We start from the raw sequence: 22660 nt of genomic DNA, 5'->3' as shown, positions 1-22660 counted from the left end.
TTGCGATCAGTTTAGAAATAGCTCCTTCTCTCAGTGTTAATTAAGCCTTCCTCCCCCAGCTCAACTGCTATACTTAGGGACGGTTACGATGGAAATCCTACCAATTACCCAGCATGCAGTGTACCCCGGCTGCAATTAAGCTCACTGTATCTCCTGCAATTTATGTGCATTTCAGTGAACAATAACCTCTCTGTCCACTGTGTCAGTCGTGTTGACATGGATACAGTATGATATGTTTTTATTTATTTATAAGAATCTGTCAATCAAAGGTGTCCAGTCAGGGATCTGGAGGCCTGCAGTCCTGCAGCTGCTACTGTTCTTCTTAAAGCCCCGAGATTCTTAGACCTTGTGAAATAGGACAGCACATAGTACGGGATACGACTGCGCAACTCCGGTCCTGGAGGGTTGGTCCGTGTGCTGGTTTTTGTTCCAACCAATTACCTTAGTTTTTGTTTTCTGACAGCTCTATAAACTGTGCTGCTTCACTCCTGTATTTCAGCACAGTAACATGTTTGGATACACTTGCAGTCTGCGGTTGTAGCTGGTGCTTATACAGAACAGGAAGCAGACCACAGCCGTACCTTGGGTCCTCCGTCTCCTTTAGCACCATCCAGACCAGGAGGTCCTGCCGCTCCGTCTTTACCCGGTGTCCCAGCAGTACCTTTAAATCCACGAAACCCAGCAAATCCAACATTTCCCTGTAGGGGAGAGGGAACACTGGAGCATGATGGGAATTACATTACATTTACATTTTAGGAATTTTGCAGACGCTCTTATCCAGAGTGACTTAAACAGCTTTTGCATGAAATCTCACTATACAGCTGGTTATTCATTCAGGTTTCTCCAAGGTGTAACAGCATTGGCCCGACTGGGAATTGAACCTGCAACCTCAGAATTGAAAGCTCAATTCCCTAAACATTATGATGAGTTTATGGTGGAACTGTATATATTTATTCTGTCCTAAAATGAACTCCATATGTCTGTATTCCTGTCTTCCCTACAACCAGAACTAAAGACATGAAAATACAGAAAATTGTATGTTAAATGCAAATGTTAGAAGAATTGTGATTGGGTAAGCTGGTTTAGTGAAAGTGGTATTGTTTTTGTTGTTGTTGTTGTTTTAGTAACTTGGTACTATCACCTGGGTAATATGCAGGAGTTCCTACATTTCCCATACCTACACCGTACCTTCACCCTTTCTGGTATAATTAAGGTAAGACCCTACACACATTATAATTGTATGTTGTGGTGCGGTGTAAGTGATCATGAGTGTCCCTTATGATCCAGGTGCAACCCTGCCCACCTTCTCTCCTTTCTGACCTGGAGCTCCATCTATACCATTCAAGCCTCCATCTCCTTTGTCCCCCTAATAATCAGAGAGTGAGAGACAACAACCTCAACTTAGCAATACATTTTCAAAAAAAAAAAAAGCCAAAACACCAACTAGGCATTGGAAGCAGTGTCTTTACCAGACGACCCGCCCAGCAGACCCATCACTGGCAATGCATTTGAACAGCAAAGCTGCAACAATGAATGCAGAGGAACCGTAAAGCAATTATTTTGTCATCGCTGCTGATCAGGTAACAGTAAAATCCATACAGCTGGTGAAAGAAAAACAGGTAATATAGACTTGTGTAAACAACAATACTTAATTGTTTCTGAGATGGCTGCCATATGTTGGAAGAAAAATGTATTATGGGGTTTATTTCCTTTGGGGAAAAACCTGTTACTACCCAAAATGTGATTGAGGTAAATATATTAGTTTCTTGTACCAGCTGGGCTCAATAAAATTAAATGGTAATGGGATATTCTCAATGAGATTCTGCACAAATTCCGTCAAAGGTTACGTGCTATTTCTATTCAGTTATATTTTGAAATGTATGGTAATTATTCTAAAAGAAAAGAGCAAAATTTACATGGATATAAAAAGAGTATGGCAGGTTCATTTATAACCCGGTTTGTCAATGATTTGTCCACAGCTGATGACAAATCTGTTATTATTTGTGCAGCTAAAATGAAGGCTCCTGATTTATGACAAGAATGAAGAAAAATGTTATCACAAAAATGGCATGCGTCAATATATGGATTCGTTCTCAGCAGCAGAGCCACCATATGATTAATGAATACATAATGGAACGGAACTACTAGCATTAGGACGGAGGGTGCAGGCATTCAGCAGGAGGTATGGATCTCTGGGTCTGATTCTGATGTAAACCAGGGCTGCCCAACCCTGTTCCTGGAGATTTACTGTCCGAAAGCTTTTCACTCCAGCCCTAACAAAGCACACCTCATTCAACAGCTAGAGATCTTGTTGAGCTGTAACAGTACTGTAAGTAGTAGAATCAGGATGGTAGATCTCCAGGAACAAGCTTGAGTAGCCCTGATGTAAACAGTCTGAGAGAAAAAGAGTAACAAAATCTAAATGAATAAGCCTGCAAATTCTTATTGTATGATGATTGTATTACATTATTAAAGCTGCATTCGATTGAAACTGTGGCGTAAACTCATCTTTTGAAGAAAAATCTAAATTGACTGACTTCCGAGAACAGGTTTTCTTTTAACAGCACACAATCTGACAAAGCCTTTGAAGTTTGATTGACACCTCTGATGTGTGTGGAAGCTGAGTTAGTCCAGAAGGGCTCCTCAAGAACTGATATCCAGCTCCTGCCGAGGAGTTTGAAAAATGCCAAAAAGCCTATTCTGCAATCAATAATGAATCCCTGGTGCTTGTGTTAGCCTTTCAATGCTTTGACGTGAAGCTTGTCTGTCCACAGAGAACTGGGTGTGTGAACTAATCATAATCCTTTTTTCTTAAGAACTCCAGAAAAGAACATGCCCTTTTGGTTCAGTTTATTGTTGCTGGCCCATAAGTAGCAAAATGCAGAGAAAAAACTTTTTCAGCTGATAATCTATCTAAGTATTGAAGGCTACAGGACTATATTTATCAGAAAGAAATAACCCAGCTCAAGCATTTTGTATTGACATTCAGTATGCCTGTAAATGCCAACTTGGCCAGAAGAACACAGCATGGAGACATCACATCTGGTGAGTTTGACCACATCTGGTGAGTTTGACCACATCTGGTGAGTTCGACCACATCTGGGGAGTTTGCCTGCTTGCTGCCTTGCCCAGAATGGGGCATTACATTACATTACATTACAGGCATTTAACAGACCCTCTTATCCAGAGCGACGTACAGCAAGTGCATCAGTTCAAGGTGCAGAGGTGCAAAAGAAACACACCAGAGTGAAGTAAAGATCGTAGTGCCAGAAGTGACCACATAGATCAGGACTCCAACCCTGTAGAGTAACCTGTTCAGCAAACAAACAAACAATCCTGCAAAAGTACAAACTAGCACTGAAATCACATTTGCCTAATCAGAATCAGACAGGGGCAAAATTGGGGAAAGCCAAAGATTCTAATGCTCATAACAACGGCATGTTTTCGAACGAACGTTACTCCTGAGTACGATGACGGTGATGCAGTGCTTTGGGGAGGCAACTCACCTTCCGTCCAGACAGCCCGTTGAGACCCGGGATCCCAGGATTCCCAGGGGCCCCTGTGTCCCCCTGTGTCCGTGAGAGAGCCAGTGAGGAAACACTGTCATCCATTTCTATGACAACGCCATTTAAGACATCTTATTTTCGGGATTTATTAGAAATGTGGATTAAATTAGGTTGGATTTATTCTGGCTGGATAGAGAGGAATTAGAATCTTGAGTGGAAAGTGGATTGTGATCAACCACAGCAAATTGAAGGAGATTACAATAAGATTCTGCAGTGGATTGATGTCAATGACGACTACACTGACAGAAGTTTAAGGACCAATTAATTCAACAATAGGGAGATGTACTAGAGCAGGGGTGGCCAACCCTGGTCCTGGGGAGCCGCAGGGTCTGCTGGTTTTTGTTTTCACCTTAAATACAACAACCACTTAGACAAAAGAAACCAGGTGAGGCGAGTTAACTGTGTAATCAACTGCTTTAATTGATCAATTAAGCGCTGAGTAAAAACAAAAGCCAGCAGACCCTGCGGCTCTCCAGGACCAGGGTTGGCCACCCCTGTACTAGAGGATGCTATGCCACTGCATTAGAGTGAAATAACAATGGCTACTGGTGACGAGTATTGGACCCGAAAATTTACCTTTTCACCATCCATGCCTGTGGTGCCCATACGTCCTGGGAAGCCACGGAGTCCCTGCAGAGATACAGCCAGGAACGAGGCATCATCTCACAGGTCAAAACGTTAAATGAAATTAGACTTATACAAAATAAATTTTAACAAAATCTACCCTAACATCAGAAAACTTTCTATAGATACCAACAACTGACTGCTATTGTCTGGGACTATATATACACTTTATTTTCCAGACCACACCAACATTTGTTCTATTCTCACCTTTTCTCCCACTTCACCAGTGTCTCCTGGCAAACCTGGCTCTCCTGGGTCACCCTGGAGAGGAACATGGGGAAGGCCAGGATGTTAAAAAAAAATCAGGCTGATCAGAAGTTTGTTCTATAGGACTATGACATGCAATAGAAACAAGGATAAAATTAGAAAACAGTTGACCATTTGCCCTATTTTCTCTGCCTCTGATAATGTAAGAGCCAGCCATTACTCACCTGATCTCCCTTCTGACCCTGCAGGCCCCGGTCTCCTTTAGAACCCTTGGCCCCATGCCATCCGTCATTACCATGACGACCCTGTGAGACAGGCCAATCAGGACGCTCAGGACTGGAATCAGAACTGAACATTTTGCCTCGTTGACTTGAATTTACAAGATAAATGTGTGTTTACCTTGATTAGAAACCAAAGATTTGTTACAATACTATTTCACCTGTCAACAAGCAATTTTTCAGATGTATTTGGGTGCTGATGTTTTTTAAATGGAGTCTTTCAAGTTACAAATAACACGTTTCAGGCATGTACCTACAGAATAACTCTGGTGCACCTTATGGCATAAGAAATTTTCAAGACTATATTAACTGCAGTGGCTCTATAACCTACCACTTCTCCATTGGCACCGGGCTCTCCAGGGTCCCCCTATAATCACATACAATAAACCCAGTGTCACACAGGGAGAGTGTCCACCAGGATCACACCTGGCTTTAGCCAACGCTCTAGTCTTCTATTTTTTCTTTCCGTTTTCAAGTCCGTCCTTTTTTCCTTCTCACCTTCTGTCCTACTGGCCCACGGGCTCCAAACGGTCCCACGGCACCTTTGGTACCAGGTTCCCCTTTGAGTCCCTTTGAGAGGACAAAAATGCAGAATCATGTCTGACGTTACTTCAGGCATAAATAAGGAACTCTCTCTTCAGAAATGTCTGCTTCTCATTTGAGTAACAGTAACAAATAACAGCTTTGTGGTTATTTTATGTACCAGGACCAAACAGAGACAGAATCTAATAGAAAAGGGAGGATTACCTTCACACCTGTGGGACCGTCCTCACCCTTCTCTCCTTTATCTCCATCAAAGCCAGGAGGGCCTTTGTCACCCTGAGGAAGACACAAGACCCAAAACACACACCCTAAGAGACGCACAACACAAACAACTCCACATTCCCAGCTCAGGGAGACGCAGACTATCAACAAACACACACAGCAACACCTACTCACAGCTGCAACAGCAGCACTCAATTTCATTGTGATAAGACACGCACCATCTGTAACGCTTTCTCATCCAATGCCAACACAACAGCATTTAAAAAAGGTAATGTCAAAATACACTGAAATAAATACCCTCTCAACATCAAGAACATACACTGCAAAAAAAACAAAAAAAAAAAACAGGCCCACTGACAGAAGCAACAACGACAAAATCATTGCTTCTTACTAAAAACACACAAGGCTTCTTACTATGAACACGTTCTTCATGAAAAAAGAATGACTTGTGAGGTGATTAAGAGAACACTTCTTCCTCTCGCGGCTGCTTTATTAGGAGATATAAAAGCTTCTTAATAGGCAAAGAGAATGGTCACGTTCCGTCTGACCCGTGGCGGCGGAAATGAGCTGTGGTTGCTCACCGTTTCGCCTTTGTTGCCTTTGTATCCATGGGGCCCTGGGACAGAGAGAGGACTTCCCTGGTGAGAGAACAAGGACAGCACTGAACCAGCGGCAACCAACCACCGGAGAAGCTGGAGATCTGCCGTCCAGCAGGTTTTCATTCCAACCCTAATGTGGCACACCTGACTCTGCTGATCAGCAGCTCAAGCAGATCTCTAGCTGTTGAATGAGGAATTAGCAGCTCAGGCTGATCTCGAGCTGTTGAATTAGGTGTGCATTGTTAGGCTCGGAATGAAAACCTACAGGATGGTAGATCTCCAAGGACAGGGTTGGTTACTCCACTGCACTACACCAAACTCATCTGAACAGATGCACACACTTTCTGCTTTGATTTGAGGGGCCTTTTACCCTTTCTCCTCTGTTTCCAGGCACGCCCTTGTCACCCTGTAAAGAGAGAGAGATTTTTTAAAGGCAGGGATTCAACAACGCATCGCGTCTGTCATGCGACTGGCTCTTAACTGCCGTGCGCGTGGACGCAAACAGCTTCAGTGGCTAGTAACGTCACTCCGTCGGTGTAAAATCTGAGCTGACGTTAAGCTGAGGAGTGATGTTTTCTGCTCATGTGACATCAGTCAGAGATATCATAGGTCAAAGCAAAGGCCATCCTGGAACGCAAAATCAATGGTTTTCTTGGGGGAAAAAACGGAAAGCATTTCCAAGGGAAAGTGCTCGGTTATACATATGATACGCTCACAGCAAAAAATCTGTCCATTGCAAGGTTGTCCATTCATTATTGATGAATGCTGTGTTTGCCATAAATATGTATACATATTTCTCCACTGTTTCATTTTCCTCAGAAATTTGGTCAACAAAGCATGCTGGAGGCATATATGTTCATGGGCGAATAGAAGATCCAGAAAGTGCCGGTATATACTATGGTTCACACAAAATGTCCTGCAATGTTGTCCATCAATAAGAATCGTGTTTCAGACATAAATATGTATTCAATTTTACCACTGTTATCTGCAGTTAAAGATTGGTTACCACTATGCCGAAAAATTCATGATAATATTATAAATAAAAATAAAGAAATATTGCTTCTTTCACATGTAACCAACAGCCTTTGTGTCTGTTTTAAAAAATACATACCACTGAATTCATACTACATTAAGAATTAAGTACAACATACAGTAGGACTTCAACCAATATAAAATAAATAATATAATAATATACAAGCCTTATTGGATTACCAAAAGATATAGCATAATAATAACCGGTCTATAACTGACAACAGCAGGCAAAAATTGCTGCCTGTCTTGCATCCTCAAAAATGAAATCATTAGACTACACACTGTAAATTAATGCCAGGGAGAGTACAGTCTATGTGTTTCGATTTCAGAGAAACTGAAAGTTATTGATTAAAGAGAGAACTAGAAGAGGAAACTGCAAGTAAAACACCAGTAAAGAATGATTCTCGCCCTGTGGGAGTAGTGGTCTGCAGAAAACTTCTTGGGCTTCTGACACAACCAGCTCAGCTTAAACTACTTCTTGCACTGAAAAGGGGTAAATGCATCTGTCAGTGTGTTCAGAAATGCACTGAAACACAAAAAATATATAATTCCATTTGATTCATTATGCTGGGTCCATCTGAAACTTTTTTATATGGCCCCAAAACGCAGTTAGAGAGGAACGGCTGCATATCCGTTTTTTAGCCAGTGGAATGCATTGTGATTGGCCTCGATTTAAGCTCACTTTTTCACATCAGTGATAATTAAAGGAGAATTTAGCATTATGTAATGAGAACCACCTTGACAAAGGTGTAATTGCCAAGCTGTTTGCTTAGCCGGTGAGTCAGTAACCCCGAGGTTTGAATCTCTGAGGTCCTGCTGTATAAAATTTTATATGGGTAAACGTGTCCTTCCTATGGAAGGAATCGCCGCTGTCTGTTGGACCTTTTAGTCGTTGGTCACATTCCAGCATATTGATAAAACTCAAGCGATCTACTCAAGTGTCCCCAAGTTACTCACTCCATGATCAGAAGTGACATTACAGGATACTATCCTACTCAAAGCACCCCATCCCTCCTCCTTAATGCAGTGACCCACAGCGGTATGAGCCTGACAATGCTGGAAGAGGTTGAAAGAGAGTGGCTCATGAAAGAAGTTCGAATGAAGAGGGCAGGAGACACAAAGGCAGTTCTAAGGAAAGGAGAGAAGCTTCAGGAACCACACGTCAGAGGCTCCAGATCCCCCCATCAAAGAGGAGAGAAGGCTTGAAACTCCACGGACGCGCCGAGCGGCCCGGAGCGGACATTAATATTTAAAACCGCGCGCAGTGCGGCAGCTGTGCTGAGATGTGCGAGTCGGTCGGTATTTTTTATTTATTTATTTTTTTAAAAACTATCTTCCCTCCTCTAATGAAAGGACCCAGAAAGCGCAGAGGAGGTCGGTCTCACCTTCACTCCTTTAAATCCGGGGAACCCTTTGGGACCCTGGATGAAAATGAGGAGAGAAAACAACAGAATAACAACACGACGCATGTGCTAGCTACAGTGCACGGCATCCCTGCATACTGCATTCTACTGCGCTCTGGACCAAGCACCTAGCATCAACAATTTAGACGCATCTATGCATCAGCATACTCATTTCCTTTTGGACATGAGAGGGATGCTACTTCCTGTTATGATATGAACAGAATATTAAATGTGATGTAACTCTGACTCACTGTCTGCCCGTTAGGTCCCTTTGCGCCAAAAACTCCCTTTTCACCCTGTTTTTGGGGAAAAAAATAAATAAATAAAAAGTTTAAACAACTCAAATCCATCAGAATTTCAATGAGGGACAACAAGTACTGTACAAAACTTCCTTGAGACACCGATTCTTTTCATGTCCGGCAACAGAAACTTAAAAATGAAAATAAAATCCCAACTAAAATCCCATCCCTGTCCCAACTGAAGACGAATCGACCTTGCGTGAAAGCAGCCAGTTCAATCAAAAAAACAGTCGCAGCTCAACATCCTTTTAAGTGACTTAAAAGTGGTGTTTGCACGTCTTTGTTAAAACTAAAGAGTAGTCTTATGGGCATTGTTTGGCACATATTCCACACTATATTCTTACACAATCCCATGACCACAATTCCAGCAACATCCCCGCTGACATCTTACCCTTCGACCTGGGAGCCCAGCCACACCTCTGTCTCCTGGTTCCCCTGGGATACTGTCTCCCTGGTGATGAGACGAAGGCAGAAATTAGGGCAAGTAATGCTCATAGCTGCTGCATAAAATGGTATGTGAACTTTTTGGGTGGCAGTGTAGCACAATGGTTATAAAACTGGGCTTGTTGTTCAAAGGTTGTTAGTTAGGGTACTGTTCTAGAGCAGGAATGAGTCAGCTGTCTAGCCCTAACAGGAAGTGAGTGTGGCTGGTAACGCATAGGGAGGGTTTGGGAGGTTCAGTAATGGATCAGTATCTCATCACTCTTGAACGATCAGACACCTGCGGTTTTGCTTGTTAAAGCTGTTTTTTTCCCCTGACAGAGTTTTGTGCGAGCTTAGCTTGTTGGCAATAAAACATGCTTCAGGGGAGAGCGCGTGCTTGTCTAAACTCTCCCACATCGGCTGCGGAGATTGCAGCTTCCGATCCGTTACATAAGACCGGGCATTCCAAACTGGGGAGAAAATGGGAGGAAAGTGCAAAAATACCCAGCTGTATAAATGGATTATATGTGAAAAGAAAAGGGGAGTCATTCTGGATTTATAAAGAGCATCCGCTAACTACCACAATGAAACGCAATGAAAGACATTACATTACATTACATTACAGGCATTTAGCAGACGCTCTTATCCAGAGCGACTTACACAACTTTTTACTTAGCACTTTACATTGTATCCATTTATACAGCTGGATATATACTGAAGCAATGCAGGTTAAGTACCTTGCTCAAGGGTACAACGGCAGTGTCCTTACCCAGGATTCGAACCTGCGACCTTTCGGTTACAAGCGCAGTTCCTTACCCACTGTGCCACACTCCGTCCCGACTTAAGGACTTACCGTGCACTGTCCAGGGATTATCACATTCAAATCTTACCTTATCACCTTTTGCGCCACGTGGTCCAGGCAGGCCCTACAGAAAAGAACAACCACAGAAGTAAAGCAGATGAAAAAAAGCCACTCACATGCATGCACAAAGACAAAGACACACACACACACACACACAAACAATGAGGATAATGGTGAAGTTTCAGCTGAATTCTCAGGTGTATTAGCTATACCTGTTTTCCTAGAGCACCACGTGCACCTGGAGGTCCCGGTGATCCGTTCTTTCCCCTCCTCCCCCGATCGCCCTGGAGACAAGGGAGCACGCAAGGGAGTGAGAGAGAGGTAGAGTGAGTCATACTGTACGGCATCACTTTGATTCTTCTTTTACTAATCATGCCTACAATGTATGCACTAATTTCACTGCAGTTCTACTCTGGCATGCCCTGGAGCTGCTGTCCTATGCAACCAAACTAAGATGGGAACCCTCATGGGTCAGACTTTAAGAAGTACAAATCGGGAGTGTGACATTTTTTTTCAGTAGTCGCATAAATAAAAGCTGAACGTGATTGTGTTGGATGAATCGCTATGGTAACTGGACCCTTTCTGAATATGCACAGTTGGTCTCACTCACTACTGTTCCAGGTTCCCCTGGGTCACCAGGCAAGCCCCTCTGACCCTGGAAGCCTGAGATCCCCGGGTTGCCACGGATACCCTGGACGCCCTGGGCACCTGGCGGTCCTGGCTCTCCAGGCTCCCCCTGTCCATTCACACAGCCAGACAACCAGACCAAAAGACAGACGGACAGACGGAGACAAACAGGCACAAGCCTCAGAGATGTCAGCATTAACATTCTCCTCTCATGCCATATGCCAGACGTGCTTTCAGCAAGACGGACGTTGGCTAACATTGGTTCACATTAGCAAACATAATCAAACTTCAACATGAACTTTTGCTAATGTTAGCTAACAGTCCGAAAAGGTTATGGGCAGCGAACAAAAATCGGTATTTGAAGGGCAAGACGGCAGAGGCCAGCTTCAGCTCCCCTCTAGCCATTAAATCTGTTCTTTGCACGGTGCGAAGTGTGGACTTGGGCTGAGCAAACATTTTTATTTACTCAGAATTCTGAAGATGAGGATATGAAATCAGTCTCTCTGCCTTCAAGGGTGTTTATTTTCTTCTCCCCAGACCCGCAGACCACACTGGGTTATGGACAGGTCATGTCAGTCAGGCTAATTTACCTTGGTGTTGAAAAGTGATCAGGGAGGAGAATTCTGCTGTGGTGGTTCATTGCTTGCAGTTGGCATGCTATAGCATGTAGAACGCTTTTGCGAATAAAATGTTTGGTTATCCAGTTTTTTAAAAATGATCTTAGTTTGTGATTGCTAAGCATACAGCGTATAAGTATGGAGTCAAAATCTTGTTTCGGTCTTGATAATTGAGTATAATGTTAGTTAGCCCTGTAATTGGCTATACTGAGTAGCATGTGGCTGTATACTTCTTAGTCTATATTTTGGAGATGAAGTTGTTGGTTATGGTTTTAAGTCCCATTTTGTGACAAAGACGTTTACCTTTTGTCCTGGGGGGCCTGCCTGTCCAACTGGACCTCGATGGCCAATCCCAGGCTCTCCCTAGAAATGCAATCTCCTTGGTAACACGCAAATGCAATTCTTGTTCCAACCACCATTGGTTATGTTGTTTTTCATACTAAAGACACTTGTGAAATTGATAAGAATTCAGAAAAGAATGTGAAAATAGCAAATGAAAATACCTTTTGTCCTTTTTCTCCAATTTCTCCCTTTATTAAAAACAAAAAAAAACATTTTTTCAATTACTGCCATTGAATACTATGTTGCTCGTGCAAATTTTCGACAGGCACAAAGTAAGAGGAGTGATGGGGGGAAAAAAGTCAAATCAGTTTGCGAAGATATCTTTGGCACCAACGAAAAAAATGAAAGGATAATTAATATCCACATTAAGCTCATCCGTCACAGAGGGCTAAAAATAGAACGCGGCGGACTTCAAAGGCAGACGGGGCCAAGCCATGGAGAATCTCATGACGTCCATTTTGTTGAGTGGCAGAAGCAATTTCCCAACATTCCGAGTGGGAATGTGTGATGTTAAGGGGGGGGGGGGGGGGGCAGCACAGCCCGAGAGGGGAAGAGTGGGGCGAGGATGACAGCGGGTGATACCGAAAGGTTCTGCGTGGCTCCCAAACCCCCACGACTCACAGTTTGTTTGATTCTTCAGTAAATAAAAGCACTATTAAAGTTGATATGTGTACACGGATTTGCTCTTAAGGCTGAAGACAATAATATTTTTTTCAATGATACCAAACTATGCAACATTAGAAGACTAAAGTTAAAATGACATGAGACACACCTTTTCTCCAGGGATTCCATTTTCACCGGGAGCACCCTTTAGGAGAAAGGTACATATGAATGCATCCAAATACATACACCTAAGCACATTTTTAGACATCATTTGTTTGCAGATGGTGGATGCAAACCCATGATTTGAACTGTGAATATAGAAGCTAATATACTGCGTGATAAATATAAATATATAAATAAATATAAATATAAACACAAATATAAATATAAATAAATGATAAATAGGTGAGCCCATTGCTCATATGTTTATGGAAATATGGTGCAAGGGACATAACATCCGTACCTTTAAATAGTCATAAGGCGTTGCTGTATCTGCCCCTGTGTGTGTCTCTCTCTCTCTTTCCCTCTCCATTTCCTCCAGCTCCTCTTCTCTCTCTCTTTCCCATTCGGTTCTCCGTCTCTCCATTTCCAGCTCCTCTTCTCTCTCCATCTCTAACCTGTCTCTCTCTCGCTCCATCTCTAGCTCTGCCTCTCTCTCATTTTCCAGTTCCGACCCCTCTCCCTCCATCTCAGTTCCATCTGTATAGATCTCATCCTCTGTCTCTATTTCTGTCTCCTCCTCTCCTATATCCTCACTGTCCTCTGTATCTGTTTCCAGGCCTGGCCCAGTCTCTATTGGTGTCTCTCTTTCAGTCTCGCCCTCTCCCTCAGTCTCCCACTCTACCTCGGTCTCAGTTTCTCCCTCTGTCTCTTCTTCTATCTCAGTCTCATCCTCTATCTCTTCCTCTATCTCAGTCTCATCCTCTATCTCTTCCTCTATCTCAGTCTCAGTTTCTCCCTCTGTCTCTCCCTCTGTCTCTTTGTCTCTCTCAGTCTCAGTTTCTCCCTCTATCTCTCCCTTTATCTCAGTCTCAGTTTCTTCCTCTGTCACTCCTTCTATCTCAGTCTCAGTTTCTCCCTTGGTCTCAGATTCCATCTCAGTCGGTGTCTGATGTTCAGGCAGTTGATGCTCAGGTTCCGGATCCGGCTGCTTCTTCTTCTTCCAGGACCAGGCAAACAAGATTAATATTATCGCACCAGTAGGGTATGCTTTCAGATGGGTAAATGTGTTTAATCACTTGTCAAAATGTCAAGATAATCAGAGTGAACTGACTTACATTCAGCTCTCTCCGTCCTCCTGCTCCAGACCGGGACTTAAAAGTAAAACAGAATTTGATCACAAGAGTGGGTCACCCAACCTATGTATGTAGTTTCATAATTTTAAAAAAAGATGTTGTCATGCTTTATCAAAATATTTTCAAAATCCCTCCACCTCTACACCACAATTTCTTTCCTACAAATTCATTTTAAGTGACTTGCGAGAGGGAGTCACTTAACACAGTGGAAGGCATACGACGGTAAAGATGTGTGTTTACTTGTTGTCTCCTCTGGTAGCGATTTCTTCCTCCACGTGCCCCCGGCATGTAGGCCTGCAATAGACCGGGAGGTGTCATGGAGGGTGTCCCAATTCAACAGATAAAACTCTTTTGGCGTGGTGTAATCTAAAGCAGATTCTCAAAAGCAGCCCTGGAAGCTCTCTGTGTATGCCATTTATAAATATCTCCTGCTTTTTGATCAAATTGTTTTCTTGATCTCTCTATTTAGATACTGTATGTTGGCCAAGAAGAAGCAACCAACATTTATACACGTACACCATAATAAAATGGATTGGTTCTCAGACAAATCCTTTCACAACTTTCTGAATGTTCCCCAAGGAAATAGCTTTTTAACAGAGGATAGATTTGTCAGGCTGGTTGATTCGTAGTATGAATGTTTGATTCTTAAACAGGTGGAATAACCAAGCAGTCATCATTACTGTATACTCCCACAGAATGAATAATACACAGGATCTGCACTTACCATGTCCTCAGGCCAGGGGGCGCTCCTCCTTCTTCGAACATGTTTCACTTTTGGTCCAGTGTTGGCCTTACTTCCCTGCTCAATTCCAGAGAGGTCAAGGGTCAATCCAATCCATCGCCATGGTTAGTATTTAAATTAAAGTCCTCCTAGGAAAACTAAGTTGCTGCAGGAAGTATTGGTGGACCACTCTTCATTACAATAAAAACCCAACGCCCCTTCAGAGTGATGAGACAATGTGCTACAGGAGATGCTGTATGTGGTATTAAACCAGGGCTCAGACTGTGGTCAATAATGACCCTGTGACCCTTGTAAGGAGATGAACCCCTTAGTCCTGGTCAAATTTTGTCAAAAAGCCTACAGGTGTAGACCTAACACCTGGTCACCAGGTGTTAGGTCTACACCTGGTGACCAAAATAAAATGGCTATCCTTCCTAATTGTCTCTATGATATTAATATTGTATGTTGCAAAACTTCAGCATTTAAATAATTAAAACTGAAGTCCTGGTTCTGGGCCCTTAAATCTCACTCTGCCCCTGAAATGGGTGATCCAGTTCCAAATAATGAGAAACAAAAAACTTTTTGTATTTTTTTTTATCTTGCTCCTTTCGACTCAGAATCAAATAGATTAGGCAGTGAAATAAAAAAATAATGATTAAATGTGTACAGTGGTGCCCGTTGGTCCCATTGAGATTGTTAATGTTAATGTTAATGAGGATGTTCACTGTCCAAGTCAGGGCTAGTCAACACCAGGTCCTATGGGCTGCAGTGTCTTCAGGTATCTGCTCCAACCATGCAGTACCCACTGACGAGCTTCAATGATAAGCTTACTTTCTGAACCAAGGAGGTAAAGCAATTAGTGAAATCTGGTGGTGTAGTGCATGGTTGGAGGAAATACCTGCAGAGGTGGAAAGCCCAGAGATCAGAAAGTAAAAGCCCTGTCATGTGTTTCTGTCATCTACTCATGAACTCGGCCAGCTGATCTCAATAATTAGTTCTACCTCCTGGCTGAAGAATCGTGCTGATTACCGAATCCAGGTGAGTATGGAACAAAATACTGAGGAGGACTTTTTTTTTTCTGAATCTGGATTTTCCACCTCTGGTAGCATTAGTCAAGCCAAAAATACTTAAATCTGGACCTTGAATCCAAATCTGGCCCTGGTTTTTCTTCTTCCCAAGGTAATTAACTGAACAACTAGTGCTACTGACTGGCCAGTCTTTATTCACACCTGTCTCTCAGGTAAAGGATGGGTGGAAAACCAAAAGTTCTTGGACCTCGAGCTGTGCAGGTGGTCCCAGTGTGAAAGCTGGAGTCTGAGGCTCAACTACTCCCACTCTCAACTACTCCCACTCTGACAATCGCATAGTGTACTGTTTCTCTTGGCTATTTCAGAGATGGATTTGCTATTTTATGCCATTTTTTTCTTTCATTCATATAGCCAGAAGGCACAATAAAGACTCATAATTAAGCATTTCCAGTAAACCTGTAAGAGTTTACAGTTCAAGTGACTTGCTAAAGTACTATTTTTTAGATGGTATTTCATTCATCATAGCAACCATTATTTGTTTTTTATTTTCATTTTTCATTAGGGGAAATAAAATTGATATTACAGGTGGTGTAAAATATTACCAATGTCAGCGGCTCATATAATCCTTCCAATCTCCAGCATTCATTGACAAAATGAAAAAAGACACTTAGACATGTGTAAGAAACAAGATCATATTTACTCATTTTCATGCGCAGAGAGGTTAAATACAAAGAAATTTATGCAATTTCACCAGTGAAAACAGGTATAAAATATTAATACAGTAATACATGTTTGAATGATATGTGTTTATAAACATTTTAGAGACAATTTATTTAAGATGGAAAAAAACATTTCAATACAGACAGTAAACAATAAACAATATATTTTCCACCAAATTTTAATAAATAAGGTAAATGTCCAGTTCATTAAGGCTCAATTACTGATAAAAATATTACTAATCACATAAGAATGGTAGACTAAAAAATTACTGTTCATCCATCAGTCCAACACTAGATTGTTTGGAGATGACAGCAAAGAAAGATGATTATTTTGAAGTTCATCTATTTAATGATAATGGTAGCTAATGACACATTGGACTTCAAAATAAGTTAAATTTATTTTGATAAATTAATTTTCAAATAGTTATCCCAATGTTTGGGATTGGTATTTACTGTTATTCGTTTCATAATCAGCGGATTGCTACTCTCATTGTTCATATGTGCACAGAACATTATCTGAAAATGCTTTGACTGGTTCTGGATTCAATCTCTCGTTTTTGTTTCAAACATTTCTCTTTCCGAGGCACAGAGGAAGAGTCTTGAGTGTGTGACATCATCAGGGTGCGACGAAAAGGAGTCCCTCCCCGTGTAATACTGGTCCGGATGGAACGGACAGTCTGCTCCCCCACCAGTATTAGCAAACTTCACAGTATTTAGAGACAGTTCTCAGGAAGCTTTTACGCTCACTTTCCTACAGTTTCAATCTGGCTGGGTTAAGGACAGTCCCTGTGTTAAAAATTAAAAAAGAGATTTCATTTAGTCACATTTCTCTCTGTCTTATCGTCATCACAGTTTTACTTTTGCATCACATCACTTGCTTTGAGATTCCTTTAAAGCTTAGTTCATTCCGGTATGCACAATTGACTGTTAAAGCCAGTGTGGCCATGCGCTGTAACTGTACATGCTGGGACGTTCGCTAATATCACGCTATCATGAGTGAAATATTGTCAAAAAAGGATTTCATGTCGCGGTCATCCATTTTTGGTTAATGTTTAATTTATTAAACTACTTTTTTTTTAAGATTACCTTTTTGGTGGTTTAGAAGTTCAGCACTGAAAAGTCAAATTAGTAACTGGAAAAATTTGGTCCCCATTTACACTGGTGAAATTTTCAAGAGATTAGAAAAGGAAAAAAAATCATAGAGGACAGGGACAATTCAAAGTTGACTAGGTGCTTTGATTATCAAGACTTTTTGGCAGAAATAAATTTAAAATTTTTGCAGATGAAATTCAAAGAACACCAAAATAATTTTTTACAATCATCATCAGGATCAGATTTAAAGGGGTTCTACCAAAGCACTGCTGATCATCAAAGCACTTCACTTTCGCAGACAGCTCACACATCCCCCTGCCCATCAGACATTCAAACAGACCCCCCCCCCCCCCCAAACATCATGCGGGAACTAGCAGAGTGATTAGTACGGCCAGTTGATAGTACGCACCCATCCACCCCAACCAGAGATGACCCACAAGCTAGAGGAGAGGGTAGCAGAACAGGCCAAATAAAGTGTCACTCCTACCTCCTCTACACCCTCCTGTGAATAGAGGGTACTCGCTGTTTGGAATTCACCCTCCTTTTAAAAAAAAAAAAAAAGAAAAGAAGGAAAAAAAGTGAAACTTCATTTCCCAGACCTGCAGAGCCCTGTTTTGGGTGTGCTTATGGCCATGATGAATGCAAGCTTGGATTACGGGGTCCACTGATTCAGCAGTATAGCACAGAGACACACACACAGCACAATTATATACAAAATTTACCTCTTCTGTTTCTCCCTGTAAGTGGTGATCAGCTGTTGGGAATTCTCCCTGCTTTGTACAAATATTCATAAAGCATTGGTAAGTCTTTTTGTGCTCTTACTATTGGACTGTTGAACCTCCCAAAACAAAACAAATGACAATTTGTCAGACTAATGTTACGATCAACAGACCTCTGTAGGTAAGCAGACACCTGCATGTTCCTGAAGCAGATTATATTCTGTACAGGCACACCTCAGGTAGATCATTCACTAATGCAGGAATGTATTCTTCAATACAGTTCAGTTCCTACCTCTCCTGCTTCTTCTTTAAAATGGACAGGACTGGATGTTGCCAAATCCATCTGCTTAAAATGCATAAATTAATTCAAACGTGGATTACTTTTAATAATAATGATACACAAGCCTCTCAATTGATTTTTGATATCACTAAAACAGTTCAGGCATACCAATGTAGTAAAAAACGTTCATTAAGCCCAGGTGAGTATAAAAAGGTAAGAATAAATATAATGGATCCTTACCTTTTCAATTTCTCCCTCTAAATGTAGAGGATTAATTGTCGACAATTTGACCTGCATAGAAAAAGAAAAAATATATAATTTAATATCAGTACAGTTTTTGTACAGGAATGAATGCAGGTGACAAGCTATTAAACTCTTTGGACTCTAACCTTGTCTACTTGTGTCATGAATGGAACCTCCGATGGAAATTCATCCTGGTTAAAAAGATTCAAAATATGAACAGGTTTCCTTTGACAATGAAATCAGTACTTCTTGCAGCTGACATTGCAAGCAATGGCTTTTAAATATTTTCAGTCATAAATTCTTTGCACCGGTAACTCTGACACAACCGTGCAGAGAAAAAAAATGGTACTTCTAGCTTTCTATCTTGATTATGAATGGAAGCAACTGTTGAATTTTCATTGATTTTGAAATGAAGAGTAAAACATAGAAAAATAAGAAATATCTTTCCTTTAATTCATATGAATTTCAGTTTTCTTTATCAGCACTATTTCAGGATGGACTCCCATACAATAAACACCAAAGGACTAACTTAATTTTCCTGGGAGTGGAGATGGTTTTCAGTTTGGAATTCACCCAGCATGTGTATGTGCTAATTGAATGACTTAGAGCAGAAGCTGGAATAAACCCCAAAACAAATTTGCTCCTGTTGCGCACTGCCGGTCTACACCAATACTGTAATACTTTTCAATTCAGTGACAGGGTAAATGATTCAAAAAGGCATTCAGTGAAGATTCTGTGAAGAAATAAACACACACTGTATAAAGCTGTCCTTACATTTTTGTAATTAATCGCTTTATCGACTAAGATGGGGGCATTGGCATCTGAGCAATTGTTGCTGAAAATAATTTTCATTATTTTTCACGAAGTTAATTAATTTTTGCCAGGAAGTGGGCGTAATGGTAATCAGTGATGTGTAGAGCCACTGGGTCATGCATGTCCCATCTCCTGCTGTGGGAGTGATCCCAAAGGGTTCGGCGAGCAACCCTTGTTAGGTCATTTATTTTTGCTTGCTATGAATCGGGAAGCAATTAAGATATCCTCACACACGAACCTAAAGTGCAGCACCAGAGTTGCAAGCGAAAAAAAAAAGAGCTGGGTCTCACCCTGCACTTTAAAATCTTTTTATCAAGTTGCAGTATGTAAAAATGAAATATTTTGAAGTTTAGTTTTTTCAACAAAAAGAGGTCTTTTACTGAAACAGTGCGCTCTGATGTGATTGCATTCTCTCTAGCTACACTTCAGGAACGAAACGGGCATTGCTTCCAGTTAGAAAAAAAATCACTCTGATGTTGAGGTATTACAAGACAGCTAATCACTCTCTTATTCTTCAACAGGGTCTCCTTACAAGCAATGCCACAAGACAGCACTGAATGCTTGGGTTTCCCACTTTGTTATCATAAGCCCTTATAAAACAGAGAAGTCTAACAAAGTAACACAGCCTAATTATACCTCCCAACGGCAGCATTACAACAAGTTTGCACCGTACAATTTGTGCCGCATAAAGCTGACGTATAATTAACTCATAATTAAGCATCTTGCCATGAATGGCCTTGCACATGTTTATCACATTATTAATTACTCTCATAAACGTCAACAAATTTGCAGCTAAACTCGCTAAACAGATCAGCCTGGAAACATTTGTCAAAGTTGGACCAAGTAATAAGCTTTGCTTCCATATGCCGGTATTTCTTATTAATTGGAATAAGTTGAGCACAATGCAGAAAAGGCCAAGAAAGGAGATCTAAGTTGTTAACACAGCAATGCTGTCAACATAGTCTTCGAAATCAACCACAACATCCACACAAACATAATTTTCTCATGACTAACTTAACTCATAAACCTGGATGCTATATTGTAGCTTAGCACACTGTCCATAATGTGATGTAAAAAGCTATACAGATGCTGAGATAGAAATGGCCAAACAAATGTCTTAAGCAGTCACATCAACCCTGGGATTGTACCATGACAGAGACAAGGAGTGTTGAAATTTGGGCAAGGGCAGCTGACACGCAGATGAAGAACTAAGTTCATCCATTGCTTACCTCATATTCATAAACATCTTCTTCACCATCATAAAATGGCTCCTCCTCTTGTGTCTCCTCCTCTCCCTTTGAAACAGAAGAAACAGAAAATCGCTGTTATATTTAAATACATACAGTACAAGAATGCATTTATCAGCATTAAACATCAGCTCAAACATCCACGCACTCATCCCACATGTGAAACACAGTATGTCACAATAATGATGCTTTTAGCAGTAGTTTAGACTGAGTAATTAGTTATGCACATATAGTTATATTTAAGATTAATTACTTTCAAACTATGCAATTAGTTCACCACATACAGCATAATACAGCATATTTTAGACTACCTATTAGTTATTCAATATTCATTATATTTAAAGGGGTTAAGTATAAGCCAGTCACTTTTACCAATTTTAGCAATCCTTAACTCATTTGAATAGTAACTTTTCATCCGTTGCTATTTGTTTTTTCTCTTTTTTTTCCACAGAATTCAGAATGAATTTTTCCCAGAATTCAAATGTAAAATATTGCCAAAGCATCAAAAAAATACAAAAAAATACAAAAAAACATGGCTCTAACATTGTAAAAACATTGCATGTATGTTGTGAAGGGAATTTTCCTGCTTCCATGTCCCCAGGGAACAGCTACAGTATCTCTTTAGCTTTTTAGGTCTGGGTTTAGGTCTCCAAAAAATTTTGCACTGAAATTAGATACATATCAACTATACAAATAAGGCCAATACGTCTCACAGACTTTTAACTTACATGTTAATATGCACAGCAAGCAATAGCCTTCCACACGCACACACAGGTTATGGCAGCAGCACTCTGTTAGGACATTTAGGCTGGACTGTTGCAGTAGCAGTGTTAGACAGCGTATGGTTAAAACGGTGGGCTTTACCGAGCGCTGTCTCTGTCTCCTATTTCTTCCTCTGTTTCCCTTGCCCTGGTCAGGAATGTCACAGTAAACAGTGTGCATAATAAACAGTTAGGACCAACCTCAAGCTTTTAAGCAATCAGTCAAAGTCACTTTCAAGGCTGAGGCTATAAGGTTACAACAGTGCAATGAGGAGCACACCAGTACAATTTCAGGAGAATCATATACATATGCATTTAAGCAAGCTTCCATATATTTAAATTACATTTGACTGTGTGCACTTCATATTCGTTCCACCATTTACTGCTATACATTTGTATTGTCTCTATGTCTGCTGACAATGTTCAATGGGAAACATAGCAAAATGCAGTATCAACACCTCCATCAAAGATCATTAATGACAATACAGAAATATCTGCCTCAAATCTTTTCACGTATGAAAAGTATTTGCATTATATCAGTGAATGCAGTAGAAAAATCCAGTTATGCACAAATGCACAGCATGCTGGGATATGAGTGGCCAGATAGCTGGTGTTCTGTTCATCCCACAATTTCACAGTTAGCAGTCTTTGGCGATATCAGAGAGTGAGGTCCGGTCACATGACTGTCGACAGCATAAAGAATAATCAGGAGAAGGTTTACCTTCCCCCGGTCCTTGCCCTTCTTCTTCTCGCCAGACTTCTTCCTCAGGGGATCCTCCTTGATGGGTGCGAGAGTCTCCATTCCAGCCTCGAGTATGCCAGAGCCCTTCTAAACGAGACCGGAGAACGCCACACGCTTTGAGAACACGCCACACAGGCTTTGAGAACACGCTACACAGGCTTTGAGAACATGCCACACAAAGATAGAGAGCAGTAAAAATGATCTTGAATTTTAATACCCAGAAGTAGAGCTGAAGATTTATGTAAACTACAACCATCAAAAGTAGTGGTAAAACAAAGAGCAGAGAACAATAATAGACTGCGTGGTGAACTGTAGATTATGGAGTAACTGCAAGTAAAGATCACATTTACAACATACATTTGTTAACATGTCCAACTTGAGACACACAGGCTGGCTGATAAACATAATGAGATTTGTTTTTTGAGCAATACACACATCTGATCTTACCATGCTTTAACCACCACACAGCTTGAGTGAACCTCTTCAGAGGCCAAAGAGAAATGATACCAAGGAAAAAAGAGAACAGCTAGGCCATGCACCAAGAGCATGAGGTGCTGTTAAAAGGGATCTTGAATTTTAAGGTTATGCCATATAAGAGTTGAAGATTTATGAAGTTAGCAACCACTCAGAATAGTAGCAAACACAAAACAAAAACAATCAATAACCCTGCACTGGTTGAACTGTCTAAGATTTGGAGTAATGCTGAAATGTAAAGATTCCCCCCTCACATAATATCGGTTAGTGTCAACCTGC

The 22660-nt window shown here is 41.1% G+C and overlaps 1 protein-coding gene across 5 annotated transcripts; it reads right to left on the bottom strand.

Annotated features, from left to right (window-relative positions):
* Positions 1-265: 265 nt before the first annotated feature.
* LOC135258932 (collagen alpha-1(XXIII) chain-like) lies at positions 266-22014 on the bottom strand. 5 transcript variants are annotated; one of them, XM_064342652.1, is made up of 32 exons: positions 21887-22014; positions 21269-21313; positions 20387-20452; positions 18491-18535; positions 18342-18392; positions 18114-18164; positions 17825-17872; positions 17590-17643; positions 14267-14341; positions 13783-13836; positions 13525-13560; positions 12711-13406; positions 12417-12452; positions 11806-11832; positions 11606-11665; positions 10669-10794; positions 10271-10342; positions 10087-10122; positions 9165-9224; positions 8726-8770; positions 8457-8492; positions 6410-6445; positions 6022-6078; positions 5423-5494; positions 5174-5245; positions 5007-5042; positions 4622-4702; positions 4398-4451; positions 4143-4196; positions 3507-3569; positions 1304-1366; positions 266-698 (listed from the first exon to the last, which is right to left on the bottom strand). In XM_064342652.1, exons 1-32 carry the CDS (start codon positions 21965-21967, stop codon positions 549-551), a joined length of 2538 nt encoding a protein of 845 aa, XP_064198722.1. In that variant the 5' UTR covers positions 21968-22014; the 3' UTR covers positions 266-548. The 5 variants fall into 5 exon arrangements, with proteins under 5 accessions (XP_064198722.1, XP_064198721.1, XP_064198720.1 ...); XM_064342651.1 differs by having other exon boundaries at positions 417-698; positions 18114-18167; XM_064342650.1 differs by having other exon boundaries at positions 423-698; positions 17825-17875.
* Positions 22015-22660: the final 646 nt, after the last annotated feature.

This window comes from Anguilla rostrata, chromosome 7 (genome assembly GCF_018555375.3).
Source record: "Anguilla rostrata isolate EN2019 chromosome 7, ASM1855537v3, whole genome shotgun sequence".
Taxonomy (NCBI): Eukaryota; Metazoa; Chordata; class Actinopteri; order Anguilliformes; family Anguillidae; genus Anguilla; species Anguilla rostrata.
Note: the sequence above shows the minus strand (reverse complement) of the source record. Positions and strands in the feature narration are given on the sequence as shown.